Genomic DNA, 26,870 nt, shown 5'->3' on the forward strand with positions numbered 1-26,870 from the left:
CCCTCTATTGACAAGACTTCGGTCCATTCCGAGGTTTATAGTTAAATTTTGATAGCCTATAAAAATGTTATTATTAATCACGATGAACGCATTCCGTTGAACATGTTGAACTCAAAATTATACTGATGTTTATTGAAATCAAAGTGTTCAATCAAAGTATTGGGGCCTGATGCAAAAAGCGGGCTCTTAAAAGTTTTGACCCTCTAAAGGGATTTAAAGGGTGCACGGGGCTGAAAAAATTGACCACAATTTCAATTTACCCGGGAAAATTGAGTTTATATGCGTTTCTATGGGGTTGACCCATAATTTTCATGTCAAAAGGTGGTGGGCCCTGAAATTTTTGGGAAAAAAAGGGGGGGGGCGAAAAAGAGTTTATATAATTAGTGACAATAAAAGTTATTGAATGCACCATATCTTGCATAATTATAATGGCTCATTTCAATACAATTCTGATTTTAGAATCTACCAGTTTATTGATATAGCGAAAGCCCGAGTAAAAAATCCGACTATAGGCCTATGTACTTTGGGTTCAGTTAAGCATACTTGTTTATCAATCCAATTTAACCGCAAGCACAAACATGGACGTGCTAAACGTAAGTCCATGCACCTGAGTGATTGAGTTTAACTTTCGCGCCAGCAAACGCAAATTCCACAGATTGTTGTGTATGATGTACAATGTAGTTAATAAGTTAAAGTCCCATTCAGGCCCAGCAAAGTGTAAAAAAATAAAGTTGTTTATAACACGAGTCCTTCATTTAACTCCTTGAACGACTGAGTTGAAATTCGCTCTTTTAGAGTGGTTTTCACTCTTTTTTTAGTGGTTGTGAAGTTAAAAAAAACACATTTCAATCATTTTTGAGTGGTTTTATAGGTGAACCACTCTTTTTAGGAGTGAGTTTTTCACGGCTTTTACATTTAGAAATAGACCATTCAAATGCAAAATTGGGCAAAAACGAAGAAAACAGCACTTTACAGCAGTATTGACTAAGTTGAAGCCCCCATTCAAATACAATCCTGCAGGCCTAGCCAATTAATATACTGTCAGTAGGCTTGTATAAATTAAAGAATCATGTAAAATGCCTTATTTTGTCTTAAATACACGGCTTTCGGCTGAACCATATAGCAGGCCATGTTAGCACATCTATGACAATGACAAAGGTACCAAAATCTGAACTATTTTGATGATTTTTACGATCGTTTGAATGAGCAAATCACTGAATGGGACTTATAGTAATCAGCCTGGATGGAGGATTTAAACCATAGCGAGATCTGGGTGACCAATCACAAGCCAGATCCATTTAAAGATGCATTACATTATGGCCCATTTTTGAGACCAGTGTTAATAATGTTAATCACAATCCAAAGTAAATAGTCCACTTGGGAAGCTAACAAACAAGAGAGTATACGGTGACTAAAAATATCAGATGTGAAAATTTATGAATTGCACACAAATTAATACAAATCAGCGTTTTATGCTTAAATGTAAATAGCATATGCAAAATGGGCAAGTGGACTATGGAGAAGTCTCAGGTTCATTCAAGGATGGGAGGGTCTTCAAAATATTGTAGGTTTGCTATTTTTGAGCAACACAAAATATCCAAATTGAATGCTTTTATTAAGGGCACTTTGCCAGCCCTGTCTGCAGTGACCCCTCTAAATTGAACTGCTTCTGTCGTCACCGAAATCCAATTTGTAAGGGGGGGGGGGGACACTCAACTTTGGAAGTGTATGCCTACCTGTCAATAGGCCCCCTTAAAACGAAGATGACCCTTTTTTATAAAAAGTCATACCCGATGACCCCTTTTTTTTAGGTGCGGCTACATTTTTTCTAGAATTGTATCATCAAAATGCTACAAAAATTGACAAAATAATGTGAAAACTTTCTAATTCTCTTATCAGCAAATTTGTATTGTAAATGGAAATTTGGAACAATGATGAGAGACATATCAATTTGTAAGCGCTCTTTTCATTGAATTTACAACCGTATGACAAAACAGGCAAAAATAGTAACTTTTTGCACAAGATTAGCAATTTAAAGAGAATTGGTCACTGCTCATTAAAATGAAGCTATAGTGCAAGGAAAAAAGAGGAAAAAGGAGGCAGAAAGAGGAAAGAAGAGAGGAGAGAGGGAGAGGAGGGGCAGATGGGGAATCCATACGATATGCAATACCATACGATTATTATCAATAAGCCTGGAAAAAATTGTCTACTTGGGCCCCCGCCCCCCGCCCCCCACCCCCAAGTGCAGGGAAATTTGGTGGATTTGGGCCCCCGCCCCATACAGACTTGCCCCCCCCCCCCTACGCCGCTGTGTATATTGTCGTTTTTGCCCTGATCTCATTCCATCTATAAAGGGTATATGGAATGCTATTGTAATAATTTATTTGCGGGGAGCGCGAATTTTTTTTGCATGAATGCCACCAATTTGGTTAAAATCAAAGGTTGATTTTGGTATAAAAACGCGGGACTTTCATAATTCTCAATTATATAAATTATAAGTAATGCGCACCTGGAAAGATCTGGATAACTTTTTTTTTTTCCATTTTTATTCCCTGTACTTGGGACTGGTGGGTGGAGAAAAGTTACAGAAAACCACCAGCCCCCTTCTTCATGTCAGCCATACTATATTATAAACAAATATGCAATTATTCCTTTAAGCCCAAATTAAAGTTTGATATGCAGTTACACTTGTAATTATTGACACCCATCACTCACAAGTGCTGTGATGTATACACCACACAAGCTGAAGCCAGGACATAAGAAAAGAATAGTAAAAAGCAGAAGCTGAACCAGGCCTGACAAAAGCACAAAACGAAGACCATCCCAGCACTGTCATAAGCGGTGAGTGTCAATTGAAATATAAATGAGACATCACATTCAAGAGAGAATCAAATTCAAGGCATCATAATCATATGGTTGAACAAACACTCGAACAAATCTACATACCCAGGGTTTTTTAACAAAAAACAACAACAGACCCATCCCCAGACAAGAACCCTCCCACAATCCCCACATCACAACACATTCACAACAAAAACAGAACAAAACAGAGAGACAGACAAGAATGGTAACTGTTCCCTTTCAAAAAACAGACAAAGATTCTGTAGAAATATCTATGGCTGATGCAAAAAAACAACAAAAAAAAAAAAATAAATAAAAACATTTGAATACTTATGCAAAGAAAAGCAGGAGATTAAATTCCTCTTAAGAACTCGGATCAAAAGAAAATTTCTTAAAGTGTTTGGACAATTTGCCTCTGTTTTCAGCAATTTTTTTCTCTGTATTAAATTTAATCTTAACCAAATTCTTATAGGCTTGAAAATTAGGAGCAACTTTCTGGAACTTACATCTATGAATATAAAATTTCATACAAAGGATAAGAAAATTAATAGTATTTTTATGATCAGAATCTTCTGGTTAAAACTTTTTTGACCTCCCTACTATAAGCTGAGACGAATTTGAAGACCTAAATTTTTGACACCCCCCATAATGCCCAGCCCCCTCCCCCAAAAAAGTATTAATGAAATATATAAGCTTATCATAGTGCTACCCAAAGCCGCAAAATGATTTGCGGTTTGGGTTCTGTGCCCGGGGTTCTGTAGTCTCCACAGCAGCCAGTTTGGTTCCGCTCCCTCCACACAAACAGTCTGCCAATGATCACGAACTGGTCCTTTTGATTCGCTAACGGTTTTCTGCCGACGTCATCCAGCTTGACGTCAAACAAAGCTTTCAATTGGTCGATCGGCTAGACGGCTACTTTATTATTCATGAGCAATTTTGACCTGCCATCTCGCCAGCTGAGTGAGGTCAATCAAGTTCCCGTATGTACAGCTCTACGGCTACAATCGTGTAGCCAATCAGAAACGGCGTGATAAGTGGCAATTGGCAGACTGTTTGTGTGGAGGGAGCGTAACCAAACTGGCTGCGGAGGAGACTAGGGGTTCTGTGGTTTAACACCAACTCATTTATGTCTCATTTGGCAATCCATACCAATTTATCGATTATGTTGATCCCCCAATATCGACAGAAGATAAGACCGACCATAGTGGTGTGTACAATTTTAGTTATCAACGTAAAATAAATAATCATGTAATAAATATTAAAACAGTGGTGAAAAAAGCCATCATGGACGACAGAAACCTGCTGGATTTCCTTTTTGCCAAATCTAAATTCAGGATGTGTTTACATGGACCGTATAGTCGAACTATTATTGTATATTTTTTGCTATTTTGTATGTGTACGGAACTAATTTTGGCTTTGGATTGCCGAACTGATAATGACTGTGTAAATGGCCAGTGTCGTGATGGTGACTGTTTATGTGATGATGGATGGACAGGCGAATCATGTACTCATTGTGGAGGAAGAAGATTGTAAGATATTTTCCTTATTCTGATTAAAATGACACAGAAAGTTTTGGTGTCAGCTGTATAGGTTCACAGGTTAACACACCAGGATCTAGAGCAGCTGTTGAAAAATAAAGATTGAGCCTGCCATTTTTTCTGGACCTTTTTTGTACTTCACACTCTCCAACTCTTGTTTTGTTTACTATTTATATACATGTAAATATGTTTTGCAGATTTCTTTACAAATTTGTCGTACTGCTAACCACCTAGAATGTATTATTTTGCCCAAGGTCCTATGTATATTTCCTGTCGCCGCGCTTGCATATACGCAAGGGGTAAAGGATATCATTTTGTGTAAGAGAATGTTTAAAACCAGGAAGTGCTTCACATCATGAATGATTCATTCTCAGTGCTGTTCTATCTATTGCACTTTACCCACTTCTCACATCTGTCAAAGCCTAAGGGGTCACCCTCGCGTTAGACTATGCCATAGTCGAATTTTATTAAAAATACCGTATGTTATTATCAGGCCGCGACAAATTTTATTTTTTAGCTTGCCCGATCGGGCAGGCAATATCCAAAAATTGGTTGCCTGAAATTAACCCATATTCCCGGCAACAATTGTCGACAAAGTCACATACCGTACTCATCATGCAGTGCAGTGCATAGTACCGTAAGTGTGCCGAATTTGGCAGTTTCATTCTTACAGAAATCCAATACTTTTCTCAGTTAAGTTGATAAATAAATGAGTATTCATGAAATGCATAAAAAATGAACATTTCATTCAATTATTTCACTGTTTGTTTCTTACATGTGGAATATAATGTGTATTTTATGTGAAATTTTGTCAGTAAAGTCACGGCGATTTACGTATTTCGCCAACCACTAGTACATCTCAATCTCAATCATATGCAAATACATGGCCAGCTGACGTCATTGGCGTCATGATATTTGCAACGAAACAGGTTCTATAATTGGCCAAACTTCCAATACGTCACGTAACGGCATGATGTTCATTAGCATATATACATGTATATGTCTGCAAGTCTGGTGTGGGATCACGAGTGCCTAGCGAAATTTGAGTTCCATTTCAAGAAGTTTTCTACTTTGTTTTGACGTTTTTTACTTCTGTGAACACGCCAAGTTGGACAGAAATACTCCATTTTAAATCATCAAGCTTTAATTGGTTTAACTTTAGACTTGCCCGATCGGGCACAGCTCTTCAGAGTTTTAATTGCCCGACAAAAAATGTGATTGCCCCGGGCTATCGGACAGGCGATTTGTCGCAGCCTGGTTATTATAGTCATGATGAACCCATTTCGTTGAACTCAAAATTATACTGATGTTTATTAAAATTAAAGTACCGGTATTCAATAGTAAAATGGTCATAAAGAGTTAAAAATATCAGATGATTAGTGACAATAAAAGTAATTGATTGCAACATTATCTTGCATAATTATAATGGCTCACTTTAAGGGGGTACTACACCCATGTCCAATTTTGTGCCTATTTTTGCATTTCTCTCAAAAATCATAGTGCATTGGTGACAAGTAAGATACTGTATTTCGTCAAATAGTCGCCCCCCTCAAATAAACGCCCCACCACTTTTTTTCAACCAAGATGTTTCAAAATTCCGATATTTCCATGCTATCTTGTGTAGTAAGCTTCCAAGTTGCTCACATGGTTGATAATAGCAGCAATTAATGGCGAAAATCTGCATCGGCAACCCGGAAGTGAACCAAAAGTCAGTGTCAAAAGTTCATAGTTCGTCATTTTAGCGTGACTTTTAAGCTTACCTAATGATTTTAACGGGAATTGTCGTGCTAAAAATGACCTCTAATAAACGCCCCCCTTGGGAAAATGTAATTTGATGAAATACGGTATGCATATTATAGGGGCAAGGACTACTACTACTGCACTGGAAATTTTATTTCAGCACAGACAACTGTTGTGGAGTTACAGTCAAAAATGAGGGAAAACCAGTATTTGATCAATAAATCAATAACTACTTGCCTTGAGTTGCTGAATTTTCAGTGCAGTAGTTGTAGTCCTTGCCCCAATAATATGTATACATATATCTTACTTGTCACCAATGCGCTATAATTTTTCAGACAAATGCAAAAATAGGCACAAAATTGGCAAGGGGTGTAGTACCCCCTTAATACTGAACAATTCTGATTATGGAATCTACCAGTTTATTGATAGCGAACCCCGAAAATCCGACTATGGACTTTGAATTTTAAGCAGAACTTTATCCCGGGACTTTGCTCTCTAAAAACACACTGTCAAGCATGTAGTTGTTTATTAGTCCATTAACCACAAGTACTAAGCATGGTATAGTACAAGATGCGCTAGATGTTTGATGAGAGATTAACTTTCAGGCGTCAACACAAAAGCGCCAAGCAAATACCACAGATAGTTGTGTACGGTATAGTTAAATGGAAATGGCGCGGGCCCGGAAGATTTAAACCATAGCGAGATATCACAAGGCAGATCCATTTAAAGATGCATTATATCATGGCCAATTTTAGTTAGGCCAGAAATTGGCCTAACTCTCCATAGAGTCCTGTGTTAAAAATCTTAACCGCAAGGCAAAGTCAGTAGTCCACTTGGGAAGCTAACAAACAGAGGGGGAGTGCGGTGACTGAAAAGATCAGATACAGATGTGAAAATCTATCAGTTGCACACAAATCAATATAAATCAGAGTTTTATGCTTAAATGTAATAGCCAGAATATATGCAAAATGGGCAAGTGGACTACGGAGAAGTATACCCTCGTGTGGATGCGTACAGGGACAAGTTTCAAGTCAATTTTCTCAGAAAATATTTAATACATTTGCTTATCTTCGGTAATTGATTTCCCTGAGAAGAAGTCAACTTTTGGAATTGTTTCATCAAGACTTGCAGAGGTACAATGTACATAATGTAGAATTGTAGATATTTATTTTATTATGGCATGTTTTGTGATTTCCCCCATTGATTGCAAAGCTTTGTGTCCGAGGGGTCGAGATTGAACAGCCAAATTTTGGCAAAAGCAACCAATGGGAAGAAGCGATCTATCGCAAGTGACGTCATGCGGACCGATAGAATTGACGTTGTATTGCTAGTGCTATAACAACCTTGGAACTTGTACACACTACAGTTACCGTATCATACTGCAGAAAGCGATAACTGAAATAATTTTATTACACTAGCTGAATCTTGCTGGAGAAGTCTAGCCCGAGGTACTCACACCTCCGGACCGTCACTACGATTTCCACTGGCCTTCTCCGAAACAAAGGTCTGAGGCTCCTGAGCCTATCTGGTCCAGGGTTCACAGTATTGAATTTTAAAACAAAATATCACTTCTTACCGTTCCTCACTTGAAAATAAGAAAAACAAAACATATTTGGTGCATGTGTAAAATTTTTTGGTACATTTGAAGACTGTGAAAGGCCAAATTTGTGACCGTAGCGATCGGCACCATAACAAAAGTTAATGTCTCATAGAGATAACACAGTGGCCATGGTGGCGAATAAATTTCATTTTTTTGCTGTGAAATGCAAATTTAATGAAGAAAAGAGATGTAGGAAGTCTTCATAGTGTTTTTATATAATCACAAAACCGAACATGTTATGTGAGTACTATGAATGCAGGGTGAACCTTTGAAACTGCGACATGAGTTCACGGTTCGGCTGCCTTTGTGTGCCCCATTTTTTCCAATAGGCCTACTGGAAGTCATGGCGAGGAAGGAACCAATAGGGCCATGATGTGTCGGGCTTGGAGAAGTCTAGCTTCGAATCTTCTCACCGTCGATAGCTGCACATTCCAAGGCTAGAGTCCATTGCAATCAAAATCTGGTAAAAATTGATGAAGCATGAGTTGACAACATGTAACATGTATACAGTTTGTATGCAGACCTTCATTTCTGAAAATAGCAGGAGCTCAGTTAGTCGCTCTCCTATGTGTACTGAGGAGCTTGACAAGGGGCTCAATTATATAATATCAATATTAAACCAGAGGATTTTCAAGAAGTGAGGAGCTCAATAAATTGAGCTCCTGAAATACTGTTCAGGAGAGCTGTAGGAGCTCCGGCTCAATTGAGCTCCTCAAAAATGAAGGTCTGTGTATGTCTTGAGACATCAGGAAAACACAACAACTTTCCAAGTGGTTTTGAGAATTACAAAAAAACAAAACAATTGTTTATATGGTACCCAAGGGCTGCTTATGGCCAGAAGGCATTTAAACAATGTTTAGTCATGAAAATTATATCCAAATTTTACCAATTTTGGTCTGTTTAGTTTACGCTGTGTCAAAGAGACAAGAAAGTGACTTCTTCTCTGGTAGCTGGGGTAGGCTAGCATATAGGTATTATATCATACATTATATTGAGTGTATTTATAATTTTTACAAGTTTATGCATTTTTAATCCTCTTGCCCCTAAGGCGACGTTGCAATGTTTCAATGTTTTGAAAAATATTGATGTTTTTTCCAACATTGATTTGTCAATGTTTTCAATCTAAAACATTTTTGACAACATTGAATTTTAAGCAAAATGTTTCTGAATCTGAATCCGGATAGTCCGCAGCTAATTCATATACGGAATATACCATTTATAACCTCATGCATAAATCACTGAGATTGTGGATATTGAGCCATAAAAAAGTTTAAAAACCAATGTTTCCCAAAAATGTTATGATAATGGTTGATTTTGTAAGGTTTGTATTAAAGTTGAGTCAGTGGAATTTGTAGATTTGTCCCACTTTGGATTAACTGTACAATATTATTGTGTGTGGACTTGAATGAATCAAATGATTTTGGTTGACCTTCAAAAGCAAGCTTTTGGCTTACGATATTAATTTATAGAAACTAGCCAAGCATGAAGTTCAACCACACTTCTTAATTCATAATACGATATGTATGTATACATGTAGGGTACTATAGAATCAATACCACTAGGACTTGTAAGAGCCTAAATATTGACTACCATAGGACGTACGTACATTTTGTACATTGTCGCAAACTACATACACATTTTTACAGATGTTCAAAATGTACACTGTACAAATGGACTATAGGTATATAAGGGAGGGTCTGAACTGAATGTGTCCTGAATGTGTTGCACTGAAGGAAGGCACCCTGACTCAGGGAAGGCACCCAGGAAGAAGTAGTGTTTTGTAGTATGGTTTGAAGCGAAATAATGGAAACTACATATATATATTTTACCCAGAAGTAGCAAGGGAAAAATAGTGACCCTATTTTTCTGAAAATACTACATGATAGTATTTGTTTTATTACACCTCATACATATTTATGAGAGAATGACACCAATTCATAACATTTGATAAGAAAATAGGTGCTAGGCCCCCGGCTAGACCAATTTATGTTGAGACTCTTACCTGTTTAACTTGAAGTTAAGCTTCGGATTCGAGAGAGCTCTAGGCTCTGCAAACATGATTCCCTTCTCCTTGCAATTTACATCTTGAAATTTACAGCTTTACAAATAGGCCTTTGGCTTACGATATTAATTTATAGAAACTAGCCAAGCATGAAGTTCAACCACACTTCTTAATTCATAATACGATATGTATGTATGTACATGTACATGTAGGGTACTATAGAATCAATACCACTAGGACTTGTAAGAGCCTAAATATTGACTACCATAGGATGTACGTACATTTTGTACATTGTCGTAAAACTACATACACATTTTACAGATGTTCAAAATGTACACTGTACAAATGGACTATAGGTATATAAGGGAGGGTCTGAACTGAATGTGTCCTGAATGTGTTGCACTGAAGGGAAGGCACCCTGACCCAGGGAAGGCACCCAGGAAGAAGTAGTGTTTTGTAGTATGGTTTGAAGCGAAATAATGGAAACTACATATATATTTTACCCAGAAGTAGCAAGGGAAAAATAGTGACCCTATTTTTCTGAAAATACTACATGATAGTATTTGTTTTAAATTACACCTCATACATATTTATGAGAGAATGACACCAATTCATAACATTTGATAAGAAAATAGGTGCTAGGCCCCCGGCCAGACCAATTTACGTTAAGACTCTTACCTGTTTAACTTGAAGTTAAGCTTCGGATTCGAGAGAGCTCTAGGCTCTGCAAACATGATTCCCTTCTCCTTGCAATTTACATCTTGAAATTTACAGCTTTACAAATAGGCCTAAATTTGGTGTTTTTAAATCGATCATCCTTTTGCAGAATTAGATCTACAATATCTGCTTCGGGTATGCAGCGAAGCATTTCATTTTGTGGATGCTGTCATTTTTTGTATTTGTTAATTCCTGTTTTCTCATACGGAAAACCATGATACAAATAATGCCTTCGCGGATCCAAAACATGCTTATGAAAGTATACTGAGGATAGGTCAGTCTACTTGTGTTAAGTGTAAAGTTGCGATTGATGAATTGGTGTCATTCTCTCATGAATACAAAAATGTATACGAGGTGTAATAATACAACTAGTGTACATGTGATGTTGTTGTATGTTTTTGTTAATGTTAAATTAAAAATAAGTTTTAGATTCCTATTTTCACAGACTTGGATAGTTCTGGAATAGAGGCCTTGCATGTGACGTATCATCCCGTAAATATGGCGGACTACTCAAATGCATTCAACAAAAGCATGATTGCAATCTACCGTGACAGTTCGTCTCACACACATAACCCTGCACTATGATCAAATAGGTTGATGACAACATTTGATTGAATGGACTGCACTCCGCCATAACTACGGTGAAGGACACCGGCTCAAATCCTTTGTTTGGAGCCAATCGATAATTTCATGCAGGGCCTCTATATGAACATTTTGAATTGAATCACATTGCAATCATAACACACTTTGACATACATAATACATTGTATGTAATTACATGTAATTTTCAAAAATTGCAATGACAGAACAACAACTCTAGACTCTGCACACATGATTTCTTTCTCATCACAATGTGTCTTGAACAGCTTTACAGCTTTTATACAACAACTGCTTTAGTTTCAGTTCCATAAAATGATAACTTTATTACTTAGTTATGATGAGCATGAAAAAGCCTGGCAGGAACAAAACTGCCTTTTCATTGTTGGATCATGTTGTTGTCAATATGTGGTTTTTGATGATTATCATTTGACAAGGGCAAACACTTAGTGACTGGTCAGTAGAATATATTATAGACCTTTTCTCTTTCTGTAGCTCTCTTAACTCTCCCTCTCTCTGTCATGCCATTCACATGTATGCATAGAGCCCCAAAGGCTTGTAGCGAGGCCCACATGAGAGACATCAAGTGCTTATTTGGTGCTGTGTAGTTTTAGACAGATAAATAAAGAGCATCTCCGACAAAATCTCAGTGGAGGAAAAAGTCAGGATTCAAACAAGAAAATATGCTTTGAATCTCAATTAGCCATATTGCATGTATTTGTGGAACGATTTATGAAGTGAGTTCGATTTTATGTTTAAAGTCAAGGTTTGGAAAGTCAATAAGAGGTATTTTATATCATGTTCTTGGACAAAATCAAGAAGTCACACCTCATCTGCTAATTTAAATATTGTGTATGATTTTAATAAATGACCATATCCATGGCAACATAATCCATGCATGTTTCTGTGAATCTTTTCCAAAACTTCCTCAGTTCATCAAAACCACTTGAATGTTAAACAACTCAATTTACATACTACAAAAATGTATATTTTTTTGGTCTTTTGGTGACAAACCAGTTAAACCAAAATTGTAATGTTTAGCATGAAAATCAAATTGTGTTATAATTATAAATCGCAATTAGCATTAACCTTTAAAGCAATTGTAAGCAGGTGTGCAACATACATTTGTTTTGTAGCACTGGTGGTTTGAACAAACTCCACTAAAATGACCAAAACTTTAGAATCTTGAGTCCAATTGTGATGGAGTTTTCATAGGTCTGAAAATGGCACACACAATGAAATTGAAATATAAAACTGAATTTTGATTTTGCTAGACAAAGGACTCATTTAGCTTAATTACATTACTTGTTACAAAAGCATGATAAGAGGGACCAGCCGTGTTGAGAATTACGTGACTGATTCCTAAGTTTGATTTATTGCTAACTAGTGTCTGTTGGTGATATCCCGCCTTGGGTTTCTTTGTGTCACTTGTCTGTTGTTTACCAACCTGATCAAAGTCCAATGATGATGATGTGATATTTATCTTTGACATTGAAACCTACATAGGGCTAGATATACTCTATACCAATTAGTTATATATATTTTTTAATGCATTTTGTAAGTAAAGATATGAGTTGTTTCCGGGATGCAAGCAAAATCGTTTTTGTAATATATATGTATGAATCAAACTATTAGATAATGAGGCTTTCGATAAATGCACATCATGTTCATCTAAACTAATTTGTAGATTGTTCTGAATTGATTGCTATTTATCTTTTCCCAGTCAGCCAACAAATAGAAATTGTCGTTGTTCACCAGTACCAGGATTTAAACAGGGAACATCCCTTCTGCGATGTCCCAAAATGTATTCCTTAGATGTCCCAAAATGTTTACCCCTTTTATATTTTATGGTAAGCAAAATTGCGAGGATTTGAAATTGTACAGTAGTTGCATTTTGGTTCCAAAAGTCTCCAACATAATAAACTGTACATACAGTTAGTGTACCGTATATATGTTCGTCTCATTGAATGAGAAAACATTCTATGTTAAATACAAGTACATACGTAAATGATGTACTTTCACATGGCTAAAATAAGAAACACGCTAACGCAAACAATACTTGTAAACAATATTGTCAGTTTACATCTGTCACATAGATTTGCACATGTGTTTTATCAGCACATTATTCCCAATTAAAGCAGCTGTAAATAAAACCGGGAATAAAATGTTTAGAATAGATGTAATGGACTTTTACTAAGTCATTTCATGAATAAAACAATGAGTAGAATATATATGTTGCAGGTGTAACAGAGTAATTTGGTAATGAATGCAGATGTGACATCCTGAAAGAATGTCTTACCTAAATGAGATGTTTCACGAGTTATTGCATGTTATGTAAGTAAACATTCCATCTCGCTTGTTTTTATACAGTTGCTGCAAAAAGGGTCCTAAATTATTCTAATATATTATAATTTACATACAAACATGTATATTATAGTGTTTAATTCATATCATCATGAGATATAAAACTTGAAATTGGTAAAAAGACTTGAGACACAGTATAAACTCACTGAAACCATTACCAATTATCTACACAGTAATGTAACTATCACCACCAACAAAATGCGCAATTCTTCTTTCAATTTGATGTAGCCTCAGGTCTAGTACCTAATTAGGCGCCTGATATAGGATATTCAGCAGGTTTTAGTCGGCCAATATTGCACCTAGTAACAGATTGGGGCATTTTAACACTCAGAGTCTTAATACAAGATTAACGGATCATGTTATAAATAGAAGGCAATTGTCAGTATAGATACACTTAAGGTTATACAGTATTTTGAACTTTTGTGTAGGCAAATTGGCTGCACGTAGCCACCTAAAATATTTTGTTTTTCAAAAAATAAACATGGCAGGCCTAAAATCATACTTCATCTTAAAGTTGACACTCTAATGATTATTATTGTAATACTTTTAACGTCATAGCTCATACACAAATGTACTTTGTAAGTGTTTCAATTTGTGTTCAATTTCATGAGCATGAGGTTTTTTGGGAAAGAGGCCAGGAAAATATGGGGAGAGGGTCCGATTTCATTGCGATTTCGCATATGTGTTACAAACAAACCAATGAAATAATGTACCTATTTATTCTTTCGATAGGTCCTCCTGATTTAAAACAGTAAGCTTACATGTTCACAGAATGTCAATGAAAATGATGGGGTAAATGTCGTTTTTTGCAACAACAATATTAATTTAGTGTGCCAATATATTGACACAATTATTCCCTACATTATTTCTTTGAAGTATCAGCTCACACATGCATATCAAAATTTTATGAATCAGCTACGGGAAACATTAAAAATAATTTATTTCATCTCAGCATATCAGGCCAAATGGTCCAAAATGGAGTTCTGAGATATCCACACATTTAGTTTCAAGTACTCACATTTTCTGCTATTTCACAGTATCAATTCACAATCCCATAATATTCCAGGTGCAGTGCTCCTGTATTACTACTGATAATCCTTACTGCATGGGAAGTATCAATTGATTTTCACAAAACTTGCAGAAATTGACAAATTTCTGCCAAAACTTCCACACTATGTATTATCATGTTCAAACCATGTGCTAACTTGTTTACAATGCTAGTTAGTGTTGCCAGGGCCAAGGTGATAGTACTTATTTGATTGATTTTGTCTAGTATAGTGCTGGTTGAATACTCATGCTCCACTGTTCATATGCTTCAGTGATTTTAGCAATCAAATGAAAATGATAGGGTTGCCAGTTCATGCACTGGAATAATAATCACTATAAGGGGGCACATCACTAAATAAATGTCCCATTGAAATACATGTGAAAATACAATAAAGTAACTAGGTGCATAATAATTATGAGTCCTGGGGAGGGTAGAATGGGGGAGGGGGAGCAGTTTTGGCAAACATTTACAGTGCATCTTTATAAGGCTTAGGAAACACTACAGAAACATTCAAATCTGCATCATAATATCTAGGCCATTTAAAGTTTCCACATTGGCAAAGTTAGGCTGGCCAAGAGCAGGGCCAGGGAGGATGACAGGAAATGTTGGCATACCTTTTAAAATCTAACCCACGGGCCCCCCATGTATATTTGGGATTCCCCTTCCAAAGAAAAATGATAGCCCTCACACCTTCTCCTTCTTCCATGAGTTACACCAAATGCGGAAGGATTTAGTGTAGTGTCCCCTTAAAACAAGAACTGTCTTTAAAAAAAGAATTAGTGCTGTGGGATATCTAGAGCAAATATTGATACACAAAAATAATTTAAAAATACTTTGTTAATACAATTTTTTCAATCTACATCTCTGAGATGTTTAATATACACATATACTTCATAAATAAAAATTAAAAAACAAAAGACAAGTTGAGTGGAATTTTCACCCTCCGTAACCTTAAGATACGGTTTGCTTGGCCATGCTTATCCTATTCGACATACCTCTTATTACTTCGGGAAAGACGGTAACTTTCTTCACCTTCACAATATGCAAAATGCCATTTTTCTGTAGCTAATTATTGTCATGCCTGTTTCATGAAAGGATAATGACAAATTACTGGCAGCTCAATTCCATCCACCCTTTTCCTTTTGCCATTTATCATGCACATCTTTAGGTTCACTGTCTGAACAAATCTACATGGCATGGCACCATTAGCTATAATAACGCTAGGATATTTAACATCACGTATGCAGGAATTGCACGCTATAGTTAATACCTGTGCATATGTGTGCTATCCATGCAGCACCATGCTGTAGTGTATTTTTCAGGAGTTTATGAGGTGAAGGCATTGAAATAAAAATTGTGTAAACAAACAGTTTAGTTCTGATATGTTTCATATTATCACAGATCCTGGAAAAAGGTTTCCAGGATCTGTGATATTATGTAGCTATTCTTTCTTGAAAGTGATGATAAAACAACAAACATATAATGATCAATTGAACAATTTTTAAAGCAATTATTTCAGCTGTGCAAAAAAGCTATTTTATCCCATATATCACACTATAACTTGACAGGGAAGAAGGTCCCCATTAAGTGAATATAAATAAACTTGAATTCTTGGGAAATTTTGCACAACAAAGAAATAAAATACTGATTTTTCCAAGAAAAATTAATGTGTACGGTACGCAGTTCTTGCTTCATCAATATTTCTGTGAAACATAATATCTTTTGAAAAATATGTGTGTAGGGCTTTACTTGCATCAAGTACATGTGTACAACACTAATTTTTGCAGCTTGGATACTTGGTTTTAAAGATAAATGAAATCATTTTTAGGTTTCCAACTTTGAACTGAATTTGTGCACATGTTAAAAAATTAACCTTTGAAATTGAATTATGTTAATACAAAATAAATCCATGTATTAACATTCATAACAAATGAAACATATATATTTACAGACCAGAGATTAACACCTCCGCCCTGAAGTACGATGAACTCTATTCATGGTCATAATACTTACAGAAATGTAATATGCAATGGCAATTTAATGCAAGTTTAAGGAAATTAAGGTGCAGAAAATATATCATTTACACACTGATTGTCATCTTCAAAGGTCTCCTTTCATACGTCTGTGGTTGAAAAAAACCTAATTTTTTTTAAATTTTGAAATAACAACCATTTCATTTGATTGTTTTAAACTGCACAGTATACTATAAAAATTTACAATCAATATACTAGATCTTAACATGTATACAGTTGTACAGTTCAATTTTCATGGGAATTTGGCAGCAAATGTTTTAAAAGTGGTCAGAAAACATGTCTGTTCAGAAATATGCAAAATAATGACATTTTAAATATAACAACTTTTTACTCATAGTTAGACTAACTTTTGAATAAAGTGCTCAATCCGTAAAAGGGAGATCATATAAAAATTCAAATAACAGACCTTCCAAAATAGGTAGTAGTTACTCTGCGTTTCATGCCTAAAAAGACAATCGGCAGACTACCATCTCTTTGGAATGTATAGCTTCCTTATAAACCTAGAACCTTCTCAATTTTTTAGTTTGCATTGCCTGAAAAGTGAGCATGGAGCACATGGGGAGGGTGGAATCAGTAGAACCAACAATGAGGCTCAAAATGCCTTAGTCTTGTGGATAGAGCTACCTTAACCTTCAAAATGGAGTATATTTCAGAATTTTCTGTACCTAAAGATATGATGTATATATCAGATCACTTTAAATTGAACCCCTTGTCAAATACATTTGTACCAGATTTAAAAATTGCATCTTCAGATGAGCATCAGTCAGTGTTTTGGTGAATGGTAAATACATGTACACTCATGGATCTATCCACATGTGGATTGCAATACGTGTAATAACATTTGATAAACGGCAAAGCTCTACAGAGCATCATTTTTTGCATCATGGAATCTGCATATAATGGTACATTTGTATGAACACGCCATTAAGATTAATTATAATGGCTCTGTATTTCTGTCGTGTATGTATATTATTGATGTTACATGTATGCGAAATGTTATTTATAATATTTCCAGGTATTCAAGGGATTTAATAAAATAGTACAGAATTTAGATTTGAAAATGGAGACATCAAAGCTGGCAAATGGCACAAAAAACATCCTTACTAATAATGTGTTGAACATGGCCATGATGTATGGTAGAAGCGGACATTTTATAGATCTGCATTTATTTTCACATTTGAAGCAGATACAGCGAAAATAACAAAACCTAAAATAACAAATACATTCCTTGTATGTGCACATCAAAGTGAAACAGTTCAAATTGGCAAAGTGCAAAGTAATAATTAGGTGACATGGAAAAAACCCTGTTCTATAGGCGGATTGACCTTTCAAGTAGGGTTGGTCAGTTGGGCTTTTTTGCTGTTTTTTGGCAAATGACCTTAAAAATCACCAAAATCTGTAAATATTTTGAAATACAAAAAAGAAATTACTGAAATTTTTGAAATTTGGGTCAGCATTCATTTTACAGGAAAAAAATTCCCCAATTTCTTTAAATCTGTCATTCGGGCCCGTAGATCAGGGTTTTTTGTCACCTTACATGTAATACAAAATTTTCTACTTTAACAGTATCAGACTGTAGAAAGTGAAAAATAGTGAGAGTAGAAATACAAAAATTGCAGGGTTTGTTACAGTATGAAGGCATACATTACCAAGATTGAAGCAAGAGGCTTTAGTTATAGATGTTGAAGGAATGTCTTGTCATCAAAATATCAATATCACCCCATCTACTTGGTTGTGAAACTCATTTAGTGTCTTTGTAGGATACTACAAAAGTGGAATTTTTTGCGCTATATTTGATTTTATACATTTCATGCTCAATGCATCTGCCACAAAAATATAAATGTGTGAATACATATATGTTAAATTATGTATCTAGGTCTGTGTATGAAATCTCAAAATCATGAATGTATAAACAAGCAAAGTTGTTCAAATTGGCAATGCGAAAAATTACATGTGCAAAATGACCACTTTTACAGCAGTTCAAATGGCATGTTATGTATAAAACTAAAGCAGGAGTGATAGTGAAATGTGATGAGGAAGAGATTATGCTTGTTAAGAGACTGCTCAATATCATTTTATGTTATAGAATGATTGAAAAAGATGTTCAAAAATTTATGCTGTCAAAGGTTCCCTAAATAAAACCATGCAAATGTTTGCAAACAAAAAAGTTAATTTATGAGTTTAAATGGTCAGGGATCATCAATTTTGTGTAATTTGGTGTTTGACATTGTTCTGGGCTTATTTTGATACATAATTTGTAAAAATATTGGTTTCATGAATTCAGCATCAGCATCAAACACATTTTGAGATCAATAGCATCATCATCAGTCGGCTGCGGAGCAGGCGACTACAAGCTTTCTCCAACTATTGCGATATTGGGCAAGCTACAACATCCCTTCAGTATCTCCCAGGAGGTGCTGGACATACTGTAAGTACAGTGTGCGCGGCCATCCCGGTTTCCTCTTCCCATGTGGTGGAATATAATTTATAAAGTGCATATTCTTTCACGGGCTCGTCGTCTTCAAGACGCAGTATATGGCCGAAAAATTTGAGGTGATGAATCTTGACTGTGGCAACCAGTGGAGTGGTGTTGGTCAGATTGTAGATGGTTACATTTGGAATCCGATCCACACGATCATGATTGATGTTTAACATGACTCTGTAGCAAAGAAAACAAAGAAATAATTTTCAATGACAGTAGAATGCAATATTACATAGCATTAGCAAAGTAACATTGAAGGTAAGGTTTAATAGATATGACATTGCTTACCATAGGTATCATCAGTAGTAATCATGGTAATCAGGTCCGGGAGTCAGGTTAGGCATAGTTGCTGTAGGATTTGCGGTCATTAGTTTGTCAGGAAGTTTGTGCAAAAACTACAACCATTCCAATACAGAATAAAGTACAGGATATGATATGGGGTGTATGTGAAGTACTGACCATTGCAGAGGCATTTCTTTCCTATATTTCATGCAGAGGCCACATGTATAATGAACTTGTTGGGATTGCAGTACTTGTCAAGTGTTTCTCTGAATGGTGGGGTGTGGTTTTTTGTGTGTATATTTATTGGAAAATCAACAGAATGAGAAAACCGATTTAAATTTCAAATATGAAAGTACAATAAGGTAATTATGCACATAATATCCAACTTAATTCTGTGAGTGTAAATTATATACAAATCATGGACCATTACCAAAACCTGACAAACCTTTGGTCTGCTTGGTATCACCCTGAGCTTTTTTCTGTTATGTTGTTGTCAGACAGTCAGATAGAAATTAATTTACTAATGCTAATCTTGTTGGTACTGTCTATCACTCTCAGGAAGTAATATGTTATCGAGCATTCTCAATTCTATCACTGACACGATAGATGCATCTCACACTTAAAAATATAGAAATAAACATGCAAACATTAATGGGGAATTAACCTGAAATCAGGCATTTTTGTTCTGAAAATAGACATTTGATTCTATAGGGAGTTCTTTTGAGTTTGAATAATGTGGTTCTGATCTCTCGTTTGCCTGCCTGGGAGTGGTCTTTGCTTTCCATATGTCATGAACACTATAAACTGATATTAAGTGCTGTAACTTGTAATTATCATTGCTGCCATGTCATCTTGACAATTTTAGGGCAGATGCATGACTGAGTGCACATAAGTAGTAAATTGATATTAAAGAAAGATGCATCGAAAAGTGATTAAACGGAAGTGCGTTTCTCATGACAAATTTTTATACACACTCAATTGTGCATGAACATTCTTGATTATTAAATTGCAGCAAACACACCTTTTCTACAATTGCCAAATATGACGGCTGTTGAGTGTTGATCAAGTTGATTTAATAGTATGATCATTACATACAAAAGACAAGAACTTTGATATGTATATCAGTATATATGATGTTTTCTTGGTTATTTTGATCATAGTGGAACATAATGACATTCATTCAATGAGTACAGTATGTCATTTTAACCCCCTAAAACAGTTTCTTGGGGTTGGAGAGTTGTCTTTTAATTACAAGAGAAATCAAAAAATAAGAGTACATGTATGTAGTTTTAAAAACCTACCACTCAGTACTGGGAATCAATGACAGAAGAGTCGCAAATGTTGCAATTTTAATCATACATTTAAAAGCTAAATTACGGAGAAAATTAATGTTATTATAATGACTATAGAATACAAGTGTATGAAAATAGATCATGATAGCTACAAAATGGCTTCTCCCAATTTTCATGTACGTTCCTCTACCTCAAAGCAGTATGTTTTTCTGCCATAGTAGGCCTGTATTCCCCGAGATAATGAGATTTTCTGACATTTGAATCTGATCAAGATACCTGTTACGGATTTATTCTTGTCTTTTGTCCCCTATTATACATGCTCATTAAATTTTCAATGATTTAGAAAATGAGAATAATTAGGTCTAATCAATGTATTTAATGAGCTAAATAGCTAAATTTGCAGATAATGCTTTTGGATTAAAGTCATTTTCCAAGAGTTAATGGTTTGAAATATTTTATTCAGAATGCTGCTATATCGCTGCCAGATATTCATGGTGGCCCGTAAAGTCTGTCAGGCAAATACACCTTCAGAGGAACAAACAAATAAAACATATAAAACAAACCAAAAAGGAAAGTTATTGTACAAAACCATTGCCATATGTCACATTCACAGTGCTTATCAATTTATTTATTCATAAAATGTTGACAATAAATAATGAATGATAATGATATAGTACATTTAAGCTGAATTGTGTACCGGTACATGTATAAGTACGTTAAAATATACATGTATCTATTGATGGTTATTTAGATATTTCAACTCCCCAGTGCCTCAAGTACTTCACACGCTTGTGTTCCCCCAAGAAGATCAAAGTACAACTGAGCATAGCGCTATGAAATGGTTTCTAAAATTAAAATAAATTTAATAATAAATTGAGAGGCAGGATGGCTCATATTAACGTGACAATTATGTACAAACTGGGGCATTTATTTCAACATGTAATGAAATATGGCTTTTACAGGCTTAAAGCAGTGTACATGATGTTGCCATGACATCATGTTAACTCTTAATAAATAAGCTTTATATTTGTTTTGTTTATTAGAAACAAGTTTGCATTTAGTACTTGCATTTATTGAGGCGGAATTGTGGTGAATTGGAACATTGTGTCATTTTTATTATGCCTTAATTTTATTTTGATATGGTTACATAATTTGGGTTTATTATTCATTGAAAAACTTTTCCCCGGATATAAGGAAAGTTGTATGTGCAAGCAAACAGCTTCTTTTTTTTGCCTTAATGTAGTACAAAAAAGCAAATTTCTGAAAAGTGATTTTTGTTGTTGTTTGGTTTCAGTGTTACGATGTCTAAAAGAAACACAGAACCAAGCAAAAAAAAACCAACTAGCAAGGAAAAAAAGATTTACACAAAAAATTACACCAAGTTGTAATTTGTACCCTTAAAGTTCACATCTGGTGGATGAGTCAAAAGATTTTAATTTCGGTTGGTTTCATGTGAATGCTGAAAATTGACATCAGACTCGCAAGTTTCTGGACCTGTTACCAAATTTAGTGTAATATTAATAAGTAAATAAGAAAAATGACAAGTTAAACAAGTAGCGATGCCCCCTCACATTTGGCACATCAAATAATGACAAATTCTTGACTGTACCATAGAAACCTAAATATTCAAGAGACCAAATGGTTACTTGATGGATGGATATAAAGCATTTTAGATTGTCAAGCCATGCATTTTGTGATTTGTTTTTGTATTAATGGTTTGCCATACAACTGCATTGAATATTCTGCCACTTCGACACAAATAATAAGCCAGTGGGCGTACATGTTTACAAAAATTTGCCAAATCGCCATAGTTTTATCTGGAGTGTTTTTAAAATGCATTTAAAGCACAAAGATGGTTTGCATCTTATTTTGCCATTTCTTGAAGGAAGGGGTGATTTATTTTTGGAATAATACTACTAAGTTAGTAACGTATAAAGCATGCAGTTAGCAGCTTGCAGCATGCCAACCTTTACGAGAGATGACAGTATTGAATAAGAGGAGGAGTGATGTATGATACAAGAAATTGGCAACATTGATGATTTGATTATTTAATTAGTCCACCCGTTGGCTAGACATTTACGAGGTTTAATAATTTAAATTGCACAAATGGTTTGTTGGATGTTGAATTAGATGTAAAGAGATGAGCAAACAAAGAGATAGGGGAAGATGTAGAGCTGTGGGTAGAATTGAGAGGTGCTTGGAATAAATCATACATGGTTGCTGCATGACAACATATTTTTAGAAGGTATGCATTGCAATGTTTCTACATGCAGTGCATTGACCAGTTTCATCAGGTGGGCCTGTGTAAAGAATGTCATTTGGTTATTACCAGAAAGTGGGGAAGGGTGATTGCTATACCATTTTTCACTCTGATGTAGAAACAAGGTATGTAAAACAAGAATGGTGGAATTTATTAATTTGGCGGCCATGTAACTTGTTTGTTTCACTTTTTAGCTACCTCTGAATTGGATTGTTTTCACATCACTGAAATAGTTACACATGAGAAATGTTGCACAGCATTTGCACAAATAGTGTTAATACAAGTCTGTGGATGAGTGATCAAAAAAATGCAAAATCATGACAGCAGATTTGGCAGACAGCAGAAATCATGCTTTTTGTAGATCATGTAAATAAACATTCCTCCACATATTCTTATTTTGAGGCCTTTCAACATTTCATACCAGTTTACCCTTATATACAGTACCATTAGCGCGGTTACTATTACGGAATAAACTGATCACCACTTTCACCAGTATATTCACATTTATGTAACCCAACCTTATATATTACCACAAAAATAATAGTATTTTTAGCTAAAAAAAAGAAAAAAAGGAAGAAAGGATGTCTCATTTCTTGTCTTCGTAAGAACAAGTAAAAATGGAAACATTATCACTAGAAATAAACACAGCAGGCATTTCCCTTTCCTCACTCTATGGATATTTGTGTCATCCCTTAATAGCAAATTAATCGGTGCCTTCACTAGAGCTTCCCGCGGGCTAGACTCATGCTTGAATTCACGTTGTGCTGACATTTATACCTGCTCTCTCTCTGTGCTTTCATATCCTGATAGATGGCTTTATAGATCATCATGTATAGTAGCTGATCTGATATTAGACAACACTCTAACCTGATTTGTGTTTCTAAAGGTGCTTAAATTTGCTCTTATCCCATTTTTGATGTTATCATGATGGTGATGATATCAATGATGATAATGATGATGATCCTCCTTGTCTTCTTCCTCTCCCTCACACTGGATATAAAGAAGATATATTGAAGCTTTTCATAAATCAGATTTTCCATTATAAGATCTATCATCACATCCATGTTAAATGACAAATTCTGAGAAGTATATTACGAACAGTGCAAATGCACAGAGCAAGTTTATCAAGAGTAAATTTGATACACCAAGCTATAGGCAAGAATGACGATAAAATGCATAAAAATCACATACTCAAACAAACTTTTGAGCAAAATTGAGACGTGTAGTACTTTTTGCAAGTGTTGGAGAGGCAAAGAAACAAGTAAATAATTTTTTTTTACAAATATTGTGACCGTATTAAACTACAGGTACTTCTTGAAAGCGGGTTTCTGAAAGTAAAATATTTCTTGTCATGCTTCATAAATCCATTGTGTTGCAGAATTTGGTTAGGTGCAATTTGATACCTTCTTCTGAACAAGTTCTACTCTGACTTTACAGATTTGTTTGCCTCACAAGAGGTAGATATTTGAATATTTCAGTTTTTTATTTAGATCTTGTTCTCAATATTATTTTGAGTGACAATTTTTGATGTCTGCAAATGGCACAATTTGAGTATTGATAAGAGTTAGCACACATATTAAACCCTATTTTCAGCAGAGATGGTAAGAAGCATATTAGATTGAATTTAATTTACATTCATCAAAGGTTGTTTTATTTGTAATTCTGTTTCAGGAATTGAAAAGGTCAATTATGTAGAGTGTATACCCGGTACTTTAAAAAAAATGCTCACGTCAGTGCCTTAGAAGTTGTTGTTAAAGGTGAGAAAATTTACTGCAAAAATGTTAAATGCGGCAAGGCCATCCATTTCCATTTGTACTCACTAGGCAATGATTTCAAAATATGTAGTGAATTCAAGCTTTTAGCAGGCACACTTACTGGTCACCTATGGCATAGCTCAGCCAAGTAGAATATCACCTTGGCAAAGGTAAGCAACAAGAACACCCATTTGCCACATATCATTATAGCTAAACAAGTTATTTAGTATTTTCTCCACACACCAATAGTCAATATTCTCTGATAAATATTCTTCAATGCATGTCCCCGCAATAGTAATTAAATTTGAACTTTTTTTAAAAATAAATTAAGTCCCAACATCAAAATTGGCAACCAAAATATGGGATTTAAAACAGAAGAACCAGAAGAACAACACATCAAGAGGGGAACTATTAGAGATTTGAATCCAATAACTAATATTTTGAAGACTAGTGCACCTGTAGCTGTGAGAGCCCTGATGCTGTGAGAGCACTGGCATGATAGCGATACTGTTTGACCCCAGATGACCTTTGACCTCAGTGTAATTTGTTTCATGCTCCCCTCATATGAAGGATTCCACCTATCAAGTTTAAGCCCAATAGGGCAAAGTTTAAATTAGCCCCTACATGACCTTTGACCTCGGTTGCCCTCAATTTTACTTTGCGCATCTACTCCCCTCGTATCAAGGATTCCACCCACCAAGTTTGAGCCTGAGAGGACAAAGTTTGAAATCCATGACCTTTGACCTTTGACCTCGGATGACCTCCATATAATGTTTTTCATGCTCCCCTCATACGAAGGTTTCTACCCACAAAGTTTGAGCCCAATCGGGCAAAGTTTGAAATTTGACCCCTCCGTAATGACCTTTGACCTCGGTTGACCTCGATTTTATTTCGCGCATTATATTCCCCTCCTATCATGGATTCCACCCACCAAGTTTGGGCCCAATCGGACAAAGTTTGAAATTTTGACCTTTGACCTTGACCTCCGATGACCTTCAAAACCACATGGCCAACATGCTTTTCCCAATACCTATCTATATCCCAAATTTCAGCACGATGGCGCGTGCGGTAAACGCATAGCCGGACAGACAGACAGACAGATAGATAGATAGACAGATAGAGACCGCTTATTATTTTATTAGTACTAGTGCACCTGTAGCTGTGAGAGCCCTGATGCTGTGAGAGCACTGGCATCACCCACCAAGTTTGAACCCGATAGGACAAAGTTTGAAATCCATGACCTTTGACCTTTGACCTCGGATGACCTCCATATAATGTTTTTCATGCTCCCCTCATACGAAGGTTTTGACCCACCAAATTTGAACCCGATCGGACAAAGTTTGAAATTTGACCCCTCCGTAATGACCTTTGACCTCGGTTGACCTCAATTTTATTTCGGTCATATATTCCCCTCGTATTAAGGATTCCACCCACCAAGTTTGAGCCCGATCGGACAAAGTTTGAAATTTTGACCTTTGACCTTGACCTCCGATGACCTTCAAAACCACATGGCCAACATGCTTTTCGCAATACCTATCTATATCCGAAATTTCAGCGCGTTGCGTGGAAGCGCGGCGAAACGCATAGCCGGACAGACAGATAGACAGAGACCGCTTATTATTTTATTAGTACTAGTGCATCCCAAATTTCAGCACGATGCGGCGAAGTGCGGCGAAACGCATAGCCGGACAGACAGACAGACAGATAGATAGATAGACAGATAGAGACCGCTTATTATTTTATTAGTATAGATAGATAATCACTTCATGCCATGCCACCTGATACTTGGCACTTCTCTTGGCATATTATTGTCTTTGTTCACTACCAATTACATCGTTGTGCTACATTTGTACATGTAGTAATGGTGACCTATTTATTTTTGCCATTTCTTTATGCAGACATACATAAGAAAACCTCACATCACAATTTTGATTGAGGGGGAAGAGTTGCATAAGAATTAACATTGGGAATGTCACTATAAAACAAAATGTGTGTAAACATTTAAACACTCCTAAAATATATGAATGTCCTTTTAATGTATGAACCAAAACATGGCCAAACATGTTTGTTGATTATGGTACCTGAATTGACCAGACAATTTGATGAATATCATCACTTCATTGAGCCCCTTCCTACAACAGACATGGATTCACTGTCAGGTCCATGTCCTAGTGTCCACTAGCACTACTTTTGGCTCTGTCGTTTCCAATGGCATACTATCTACGCAAAAAACATACGGTACTGACCAGGCAGACTTTGAGCTCGGTTATAAACAGCTCTTTGCCCTGGCCTCCCGCCACGGGCATAATCCAAGTTCGTG

The 26,870-nt window shown here is 35.8% G+C and overlaps 1 protein-coding gene across 1 annotated transcript in view; it reads left to right on the forward strand.

The window, feature by feature from the left end:
* Nucleotides 1-4,003: 4,003 nt before the first annotated feature.
* LOC140159008 (attractin-like) overlaps nucleotides 4,004-26,870 on the forward strand; it is a 102,909-nt gene continuing 80,042 nt past the window's right edge. The window contains 1 exon segment of the mRNA XM_072182322.1: nucleotides 4,004-4,370. Within this exon segment, the coding sequence (XP_072038423.1) occupies nucleotides 4,126-4,370 (245 nt within the window). The 5' untranslated portion in view covers nucleotides 4,004-4,125.

This window comes from Amphiura filiformis, chromosome 1 (genome assembly GCF_039555335.1).
Source record: "Amphiura filiformis chromosome 1, Afil_fr2py, whole genome shotgun sequence".
Taxonomy (NCBI): domain Eukaryota; kingdom Metazoa; phylum Echinodermata; class Ophiuroidea; order Amphilepidida; family Amphiuridae; genus Amphiura; species Amphiura filiformis.